The sequence below is a fragment of the Sorghum bicolor genome, chromosome 2 (assembly GCF_000003195.3).
Source record: "Sorghum bicolor cultivar BTx623 chromosome 2, Sorghum_bicolor_NCBIv3, whole genome shotgun sequence".
NCBI lineage: Eukaryota > Viridiplantae > Streptophyta > Magnoliopsida > Poales > Poaceae > Sorghum > Sorghum bicolor.
In genome coordinates, this window is record NC_012871.2 from 62,132,571 (window position 1) to 62,143,194 (window position 10,624).

General features: G+C 48.7%; 2 protein-coding genes across 3 annotated transcripts; one reads left to right on the top strand and one right to left on the bottom strand.

Moving 5' to 3' along the window:
• Positions 307–1,471, top strand: LOC8083243 (transcription factor bHLH30). The gene is made up of 2 exons (XM_002460315.2): positions 307–619; positions 744–1,471. Exons 1-2 carry the CDS (start codon positions 437–439, stop codon positions 1,236–1,238), a joined length of 678 nt encoding a protein of 225 aa, XP_002460360.1. The 5' UTR covers positions 307–436; the 3' UTR covers positions 1,239–1,471.
• LOC110432850 (beta carbonic anhydrase 5, chloroplastic-like) lies at positions 1,390–5,998 on the bottom strand. 2 transcript variants are annotated; one of them, XM_021453825.1, is made up of 9 exons: positions 4,729–5,437; positions 4,580–4,635; positions 3,428–3,589; positions 3,283–3,331; positions 3,078–3,191; positions 2,923–2,976; positions 2,720–2,802; positions 2,520–2,625; positions 1,390–2,179 (listed from the first exon to the last, which is right to left on the bottom strand). In XM_021453825.1, exons 1-9 carry the CDS (start codon positions 4,825–4,827, stop codon positions 1,982–1,984), a joined length of 921 nt encoding a protein of 306 aa, XP_021309500.1. In that variant the 5' UTR covers positions 4,828–5,437; the 3' UTR covers positions 1,390–1,981. The 2 variants fall into 2 exon arrangements, with proteins under 2 accessions (XP_021309500.1, XP_021309499.1); XM_021453824.1 differs by lacking the exons at positions 4,580–4,635; positions 4,729–5,437 and adding an exon at positions 5,586–5,998 and having other exon boundaries at positions 1,400–2,179.

The window sequence follows — 10,624 nt, forward strand, 5'->3', positions numbered from 1 at the left end:
CCTCGGCGACAGACGTGAAGCCGCTGCAGTCGCCGCTGCCGGCCGGCCGATCCCCTTTCTCCCAGCGAGAAAAGTCGTCAAACCGACGGAGACCGCATGCGCCTTTTCTCCTCCCGACCCGACCGCGCCGCAGACCGATGCGCCAACACAGCCGCTGCCCGCTGCCGTGTGCCGGCGCCTGCGCCGCGGCTCTCGATCGCAGTCGTAGCAGCCAACGCCAAGCCGTGTCGGCAGCCGCGCCGCGGGCCTCCCCGCCCTTATTTAACAGCTCGACCGATCGATCGGCAGACCGGAAACGAAACGAGAGCCTGACGTGTGAGCTGCTCTGCTAGCTTGTTGCCGGCCGTGTTCGCACGTACTCGACCCATCATCGGCTTCCCGCCTCTTTTCCTTTCAAAAGAACAAACCAGCTCATCAGGCAGGCTCAAACAGCACGATGGTGCCTGTCGGGAGTGACGAAGCAGCGGAGGTGGCGGTGGACGGGGAGTGCTCGCCGCCGGCAGCGACGACGACGCGGAGCGGGACGAGCAGGAGCCACAGCGAGGCGGAGCGGAAGCGGCGGCAGCGCATCAACGCCCACCTCGCCACGCTGCGCACCCTCCTCCCTGCGGCGTCGCGGGTAAGACCGACATCCTTGCTCTTCAGAGCACACCGTACGTGGCATGCAGTTCATCCGTCGCATGCGGCATGCGCCGCGGGCAGCGCAACACGGTTACGTACGTGTGCACGAATCATGCATGCAGATGGACAAGGCGGCGCTGCTCGGGGAGGTCGTGCGGCACGTGCGGGAGCTGCGGGGCGAGGCGGACGCTGCGGCGGCGGGCGTGGCCGTGGCCGTCCCGGGGGAAGGCGACGAGGTCGGCGTCGAGGAGGGCCAGCAGCACTGCTTCTGCCACGGCGGGGAGAGGGAGAGGGCCGCCGCCGCCGCCAACACCAGGCGCGTCAGGGCGTGGGTGTGCTGCGCCGACCGCCCGGGGCTCATGTCCGAGCTGGGCCGCGCCGTGCGGTCCGTCAGCGCGAGGGCCGTGCGCGCCGAGATAGCCACCGTCGGCGGGAGGACGCGGAGCGTCCTGGAGCTGGACGTCGTTGGCGGGCACCACGACGGCGAGGGCACGTCGACGTCGTCACGGCCGGCGCTGCAGGCGGCGCTCCGGGCCGTGCTGCTCAGCCGGGAGGAGATGCTCGGCGCCGAGTGCTACAAGAGGCAGCGCTTCTCGGCGCACCTCGCCAGGGTTTAGTGGCACTGTACAAGTGAGGGACTGATGGGAGACAGAAGAGAAAGGGAAGGACTGTGCCATGTCTGCTACCGGTGCTACTCGTACCTTTTAGTTGGAACATGTAGAATATCAGAGTTTCCATTGCCGACTCTTTTGAACGAACAACACTGTCAACAAGCAAATTTGACGAGGCCGTATAATATTTGTATTTCACAGTTATAATGATACAACAAATGGTACACATGTTACAATAACAAGGTAACGCCAAATGTGGCGACAATTACATGCACTATGACTGATCCTGCAGCTTATTCGTATTTTCTCAACGGTTTCAACCGGAAAACAACACACAAATAAATAGTCGGATAAATTTCACTTTGCCCCCGGCAATTCCACAGACTTTCACTCTGCTACCATATTGTTCATTGCGTTGCACCTCACTCCATTGTGGGTTTGTACTTCTACAGTGGAGAGTTCCTGTATCAAATAACTGCTATAATGCTGATGCACCTACTACCCGTGTATGCAATACGACAACACACAGTTGAAGCTGACGACTGCTAGTGGCATAGTATCATGTGTGGCAATGGACGATGCCAACAACCTTGCAACAGTTATTTGATACAGGGACTCGCTTCTGCAGAACATCAATACCACAATGGAGCAAGGTGCAATGGAAATGAACATCGCAGTGGCAAAGCAAAACCATGCTGAACTGCAGGGGACAGAGTGAAATTTACCCAAGTAAACAAGGCCTTCATTGGTCAAGACCAGGTGGACCTATTCTTTATAGCATACTTGCTTCCACCTTCCAAACCTTCACGGTACAATAATGTCCATTTCTCAAATGTGCAATCAATAAAGTTGTAGTAGCCTCCATGAAGATTCAAAGTACCTTCATTCACCCTCTTCTCTATCCATGGGTATGTTAACAAGTTCAACAGAGAGCTATTTATTGACTCCTGTAACAAAAAAGAAGAAATCGATACATGTCAGACAACTACATTGGGAATCACACTATGAGTACATAAACCTTGGACAAGAGAAAACCAACATATTTGCCAAGATAAATTTGAATTGTACAACTACTATGAGACATCCAAATCTAATCCTAGTATTGATACAAACTACGAACAGGCAAGATCTTGAGATGAATTGGAATTAGTAAAAGCCATGGAAGTGACTGATCCTTTTTTTTTTTTTTTGCGAAGAGGAATTGACTGATCCTGTGCACTACATTGGGCAATATTTTTGTATAAAAAAAAAATTAAGGCTCGTGATCACACATCACCAAAGAATCACCTTTTCACAATGTTTGCACTGCATGTCAAAACTCAAATTTCCAGCAGCAGCTTTCGTGCTTAACCTTGCGCTCTTACCAATTGAAACCCAGTTTTTAATGAAGCTTCTGTGTAAATAAGATAAATAAAAGAAGAAATTCAGAGACTAGCCTAAACAGACACCAAAAGAACATGTAATGAAGAAATGGCTATAACTTTTACCCGGAGGTCGAATCATCTTTCATGCTCATTAGTGCCTGGATGCCCCCACACCTACTGTGGCCTACCACCAGTACATTTTCTACCTGAGCAAATGAATGCAAATGTGTCAGTGTCGAGAATGCTTTTATGTTCCTTCAGCAAGAAGGGAGAAATTGGAGAAAACAGACAAATCATTAGTGAAAACACACACAATAAACTCATACCTGGAGTGTATTGACAGCAAACTCTAGTGCTGCACTAGTCTCTGACCCCCCATGCTGGTATTGCAACATTTTGTTTACTGTCAGTACTTCCACAAAGGAATTGCATTGCATTAAGCGTTGAATCACAACCTACAGATGCGCAAAATTTATAATACCTCATATGGTGGTACCAAATTTGCCACATTACGAACTGTAAATGCTTCCCCCGGCTGAAACCCTAAAACAGCGGTAGGGCAGACCCTGGAGTCAGCACAAGCAATCACCATGAACTGCACACAAGAACAGAAAAGCAAAAGTAATCCCATAAGGCTCATAATGCCAATATTAAAATGATTTTCTATCAAAGTCATTATCATGTACCTTTGGTGTTTGCTGCTGAGCAAGACTTTGGTAATTTGAAAAATTCTCCCTGTCCATAGTTCCAGATATAGCAATGTCACAAATAAAAAAACAACTGTGAAATATTAAGGCCAATGATATGTTTTGTGCTTCATGATCAACTTACACACAGTTTCTGTGTTTGAAGTCCAGGAATCTCGCTTTCAAATCCACGAATGGATCATGTTCTGCACCTACCTCATCCATTGTATCGTGTTGAAAATCCAGAAGTTGCCGGGTCAAGCCAGTGTGATCTCTGGAGGCCATTGTGACAGATAATAACTCTCTCCTGTAAAAGAAAATCTTATTAAATAATTTTCTGCCCAAATATTTTAGGTGGACTGGAGGCCAGGGTGACCTCTGGAGGATCACAGCGATGTTTTTCTGGTAGTAAGTTTATTCAGCATACAAGAAAATGGAAAATCCTGACTGGCAAAATCCATGTAAGTTTATCTAATATCTGGAGATCACAACACTCTACAAATATGACTTTGACAAAACGTAATTCATGGTCTACAGACAGTTGTTGTAAACTGGATGTGAAACCCCCAAAACATGTTAGCATTTCTTCTTGAATGTCAGTGCCTCACGGACTTTTGTTCTAATTCATCATTCACCAACTATCTCATGGCACGAGCAGAAAACCACTAACTAGCTGATAATACTAAATATATAGTTATGTGAAAGAGATGTTTTAGGATAAGCTTAAATTGGAACCGATCGTGAGTACATATATAATAAAAAAAATCAAGTCCATCTGTACCAAACACCAACTTAACGAGCACTTACAATATGTCAATCCACACAGGGTAAGACAAATATATCCATCTACCATTAGTGTTTCCATCCGACAACAGTGAACTACAGGCTATTGCAAATTCAACTCCAAAACCAAATCGTAAGGAAGTGGAACGTTGACCTAAATTGCAGAACCAACTAGTTGACTAAGCTAAACGCCCCCCAGAAATACAATTTTCCCAATTCGGATCTCATTTCTTGCACATCACAATTCACCAAGCAAAGCTACAGACTACAGCCACCGAGGAGGCTAGCTTAGCCCATAGAAACGTACGTACATCAATCAAACCGACCAAGCTACAGGCAATTGGAGTTCCACCCCGCCCAAAAGTTCAGATAAAAGTTTAGATAAGGATTCGGGGGAGTTGCGCCGAAGACGATGGATGGAATGGAAGCATGAAGACGAACAGGTTGCGTGACCTGATCGCTCATCCAAACTGAAAAGGCTGCAGAAATTATACACGGGACCGACTCGACTCACCGGCTAGATCCTCCAAGCCGCAGAGCAGCAGCGCGCTGCGTCCTCGAATCACCGATCTGCGGGCACCACAAAAACCCAGAGATTAACAAAAAGGAATCCCAGCGAATCGGATACCCAAGATGGGGAAAGGCGAGCGGGGAGCAGCTCACCATCACCGCGCCGTGGCCCCGGCCGGAGTCAGCGGCGGCTGGCTCGGCGGCGGGGCGGAGACATAGTGAGCCGGCGCGGTGGAGGACGCCGCTAGCCATGTGAGCACGGGGGTGGGCGTCGTCGTGGTGTCCGGGTCTGTGGCATTCGAGGGCGGGGAGCTTGGCGCGGCAATGGCCGCAGCCCGGGGGTTTTTTTAGAGGGGGGAGGTGGGGAGCGGGCAGACAGACAGGAAGGCGGAGGAGACGACGGACGGCGATGGGGGCGGAGGAAACGAGGTCGAGGCGGTGGTTTTTTTAACTAATTGTTAATTATTTTCGGCGAATGTAATTAATTAGCGTGATTGTCTGACTGAACTGTCTTGGGGGGCTGAAATTTCAATGGTTCAAGTGTGGTGGGCCTACGGGCGACCGACGGACCGCGCGGGACGTGCGGATGGCGTCTCCACCGTCAGATTGGATTGGAGGTGTGCTGGAAGGATCCTGACCGTCGAATTCCCTAGTTATTGGAGCGGTTGCGGTGGGACCACAGGACCATACTGGGGCCCACAGTAATCAATTGTGCTACGTGGCAAATGGCAAATTGAATTTGCCTGTGCCCATACCCATACGCATGTGTCGTTTTACGTACTATATTGACACGCCATTGAACAATGAGCATGATCGGTGATGCTCTTGCACGCGAAAACGAAGATGGTCGGTGGTCGCAGTGGCGAGAAAAAAAAGAAAAGAAACAAGAGTATTATTTTCATTTCTTTGCGAGAAAACAAGAGTATTCATTTGTGTTTGGAAAAAAAAAACGGGTATTCGCATGAGCAGAAGTGTTCGAATGCAAGATTTTACTATCTATCCATGCTCACCGATGCTCTCCACGGTGAGGCAACCGATGCTCTCGACGGCGAGGCAGCCGCCGCTCATCGGTGTACTCCGGCCTGTGGGGCGGCGGCGGCGGGCGAAGCTCGTCATCCTCCCGAGTGGCCGCCGCGTGCTCCTCGCTGCCGCTGCCGTCTGAGGACGGGTACAGCCGTCGCCGCGCCGCGGAAGCCGAGGACGCGCGCGTCGTCGAAGCCGCGCTAGCGAGGCGAAGCAGTACCGTCCGCGGCGGCATGACCTGGAAAAAGGCACAGGCGACCGTGGTGGACTGGTGGATTCTGAACGGGCACGTGCTCCCCTCCCAACTCCCATGGCAGCGCCGCCTGCGATTGGCTGGCTCTATAGGGAAGAAGAGAAGACAACTGCTCCGGATATTGACACTGTGGCAATGAGTGGCATGCCTATCTTCCTCATCACCTGCTGCTGCGGTACACTCTTCGATTCCGGCACGGAACTGCGCCCGAAACACAGGGGCCACACAAAAAAGCGAGCAGAAAAACGTCCGCGTCCGCGGCAACCTTGACGTGCGGACGCATGCGGCATGCGCGCTCGCTCGCTCTAGCGCGCTCGGGGAGTCGGGCTTATCGCCTCGGTTAGTTGGCCGGTTCGGCGGTTCCCTGCAGGCTGCGGCAAAACTCGGTAGGGGTCGTCGGCGTCCACTTGATCTGGACCCCTGCAGGGCAGAAGTACACATGGCTCCGCGGCGGTTCCGCGGCCGAGGACCTGGCCACGTGACTGAGAGAGCGGGGATCCAGAGTCCGGACGACGGGACGAAGCTGCCAGAGCAGATGAGCTGGCCAGTTCTTACCGGTCGCGCGCCCCAGAAATTGGGAGGAGCCGCCATCCACGGGGCAACCGGACTGTCTAGAAGGTTCAACCGCGGACCGCGGTAGTGTGCACACTGCGGGCTGTGGCAAGCAGCTCGGTGTGGTGCTGGGCCTTCCGCGAAACCGAGAACGATTCGGCGGGGATTCATTTGTGTTTGGAAAGTGACTCGGCCGGGTCCAATAGGAGGAAGCTGTGCGTACGTGCGGGGGTTGCCACAGACTGACTGGGTTTAGCTGCGGTGTGGGCTGTGGACGTTTCAAATGGCCGGCCCATCACAACGTCCGTCGGCTGGTGATTCGTGAATGGGTTTTTTTGTTTCGTGCTTTGCAGTGGTTTCCCGTTAGTCTTGCAATGCTTAAGAGCTTTGTCCAAAGTCCATAACGAAAACAAGTTCTCCTCGCGCTCTCTCTCTCTCTCTCCCAAACTAAATCAACTTTTGGAGTTATCTTATGTTAAATTATTTTGTTTTTGACTAAATTTATAAAGAACAGCAGAAAAAAATTATGACACTAAAATAGCATTATTGGATACATCATAAAACTTTTTTATAAAATATATTTATCGGTGTGTCCTAAATAGTTTTGTATATCTTTTCATAAGAACCGTAGTAATTTTTCGATATCTTTTGTGCATTGAGTCATTCTTGTTTTCTAATTTTCGCTAGTGAGAAATCTTGAATAGAATATGTTATTATTTTGATAACCAAATAAAGAAGTTGTTAGAGGATATTTTTACCTATCAAAATCTCTGTTCGTAGTAATTATGAAGTACTGTACATGGAGAGTCTTTTCAATTTGCTAGGCAAAGTCAGCCTCGGCTCAGTCCTGAGCCACTCTTTTTTTTTTGTAGTTGAAAAAATAATCAATTGGCTGGCCCAGGCCGGCAGAACCTTTTTAGGAATTCTGGCAGGAAATTTCAGGAAGCATGCTTCTCACTGTCAAGTTATGTGTATGGACCGGCTGGGCCTATCCCATCATATTCCTGTATTCTTTACTACTCTCTTGATACAGAAAGTGACACTCTAGAGCATCTTTTCACTCGCTACCCTTTTCCTAATTAAGCAATGTTTGAGTGTTATTGCCCTGCAAATTCCACCGGCCGGCTCTTCAGCCTAGCTTTAGAAACCAAATCTCATAATCATTTTTCATGGATAACCAAATATCTCATAATCATTTTTCATGGAAGCCGTTGTTCTCATGGCATGAGTATGTGGACAGCTAGTTTCATAAGTCTGATCGTTTGTCTGAAAAGTCATAGCTGAAAGTATTGTTCGCTGATCTGTTGTAAGATAAAAACACTGTTAAATAGCTGAAATATTTGACGGATAAGTTCAAACGAACAGGAGCACGCGGTTATATTCATCTACTGTTGAGGGATGTAAAAATACCTTCAAGCATGAGATGGGCATTTTAAAAAGGTTTTGTTCAGAGAACTCGTTGGTTTCACTATTAGGTTCAGCTATAGCTAGCGTGAGGACATGAGAGATTGCATCTTCAAGTCTGCCGAGCCGTGGACACTGCCCGTGTAACACCGATGACAAATATAGTTAGCGCCTTCCGATGAAATTAACTCTAAGATGGACTGTATTCTACAGTACTAACTGATAGCACCACAGGAATTGAGAACGGCAGAAAAAGGAGAGAAACCAATGCAAAGTGTGAATGGCAGTGTGGGGTTGACACAAAAGGCCAGCCATGTACTGTACCTAGCGAGCGAGGTAGCCCCCCCCAGCTCCGAAAGCTCAGTCTCAAGCTTTAGCTTTCCTCAGAGATGATACGATCCAGTCCAGGGCCCGGCCGCCGCAGCCCGCATGCACTAGTAAAGTACAAAAGCAGCGAGCAAAGCCAATAACCCAAACACACGCGAAAGGAAAGACCATACGACCACGGATCGGAGTCGGAGGGAGCTAGCCTGCACCGGCGCTGCACACGCAACAAAAGCCGAGCGCATGCACCTTCTGTGCGGCGCCTCTGGTTCTCCAGACACCGGCGGCCGGTGCTGATCGAGTGAAACAAAACAGGTCCACCGCATCTCTCCAATCTTAAGGCGCGCAAGCTTCCTTGTCCCTTGTGTCTGTATCTCTATCCGTGGCGATTCTTTTCTTTTCAGGCCAATCAAGATAAAGCTAGCGCAGCCTTTTCGGTCTTCAGTTTTCACCGGCCGAGCGACCGAGCCAAACCTGTGCATGAGTTTGCATAGGAGCACTGTAGCACAATATATACTTCAAAATACTCTCTCCGACCAAAAAGAGACAGATGTAAAATGTGAATTCTTAGGTGGGGTGTAAAAAATATTGTTGGGTTAAAGCCTAACTCGATTTTTTTCACCCAACCTAATTAAGAATTATTGAGGGAGAGGACTGGCTCGGTGGTGGTTGAGGGTGTGAGAACGGTATGGGGGCGAGGTGGCGTTGGCTCGGGTGACCGGCCGGGGAAGGCGTCTAGGCAGGCCAAGGGCGGGCGCGGTGGAGATAGCCCAAAACGACCTTCATCAAGTTAGTGTGGCGACGGTTGGAGGCCGCGCGAGGTGTTGCCAGAGCATGGCGGAAAGCGATGGGAGAATCTTGGCCGCAGATGAACACGACAACAAGGAGGAGGCACATCCGATGGACTTAGGGCGTGGATCCGACGATGTGGCTGGGCTCCGACAGCAGCAGCAGCAGCAGCAGCAGCAGAAGAAGAAGAAGAAGAAGAAGAAGAAGAAGAAGAAGAAGAAGAAGAAGAAGAAGATAATTAAGGTGGAAAGAAATATATTTGATCTAGACCCTTTGTCTCACGCAATACAAAATAAAAAGTTGTTGCAAAATGAAGAGTTGTTACATAGATAAAGTCAAAAGGAAATTTACAATACAAATAAGGAAAAATCAAATTTAAGGAAGATAAAAAAAATGTTCTAGGTACGGTGGTCGATGAACTCTACACTGTATTTGCACACAACCCCCAATGGAGATCAAATCTCTGCAGGGAACAACTGTAGAGACAGTAGTTCAAGAATGATACTATATCTAACCCCTTGAGCTTTTTATGTTAATTACATGTTGGCCAAGGCCGGCGTGTTTGCTAGAGTTTTTTTTTGTCTCCAGCTAATCCCACACTTTGTCCGACATTGTATTCATAGGAACCATTTTTCTCCCTACGGGTATAATGGACGTGATGCTAAAAGAAGGCACAATTTTAGTGGCTCCTACGGTATTATAGTGCAGAGCCAGAGCCCAAATACCCAGCCAAACAGAGCCTAAGTAATTATTAAAATAGAGATTTTTATTATTACTAGTTAAAGAGTCCATGTCAATACTTATGGGACATGCGGATAGTTAGGCCAGTCTCAGTGGAGGTTTCACCAGGATGTCATACACATTTATTAGAGCGTCATGTCAGCAAAACTGCACCTTTTGCATGAAACAAAAAGGAGAGAGAAGAAAGTAGTTTCACCATGGTGAAACCCTGCGGACGTTGTTTTCCACGCGGTGAAATGGGATGAAATCCCTACTGAGGGCTAAATCGTTTCACCATCTTGCATGTGATCTAATCATTTTGCAGTAATTAAATGCTTTGCCCAGCCTAAGAAACGTCAAGGTGAAACTCATGCGTTGTGGAGGTTGTTTCATTATTCGTTTCCTTGATGCCCTCACTAGTAGAAAGAGGGTCATTGCTGGCGCCCCCTTTTTATACCACAGGCGGTTCCAGTTACGACGCGCCTGTGGTATAAATCGGGCGGTGTCAGAGATTTTCGTCCGCCTGTGGAAACGTTTATCACAGGCGGTTGACTTAAGCCAACCGCCAGTGTAAATAACAGTTTATCACAGGCGGTTGACTTAAGCAACCGTCTGTGTTATCTCTGTATAAATACCCCTTCTTCCTCCCCGACCAGAACACAGTATCTCGCACCCACCTTCCATTGGGGGCGATTTTGGAGTTTCAGATTTCTCAAAATACAAGGGGGGAGGTTTTGATCTTCATTTCTAGGAAGGAGGTTGCTAAAAGAGGTTAGTTTATGTCCCTATTGCCTCAATTTGCTCATTCTAGCTCAATTTGAGCCACTTTTTGGATCTAGGGTTTCACCATGAGTGAGAGAGAAGAATTGCTAGCTTTTTGTCTTGATTTGTTGATATGGTTAGATGGGGTTGTTTAATATGGTTGGATAATGTCTCTCAACATGTTTGCTTCTCAATTTAGCTAGTTTTTACAAGATTAAACCA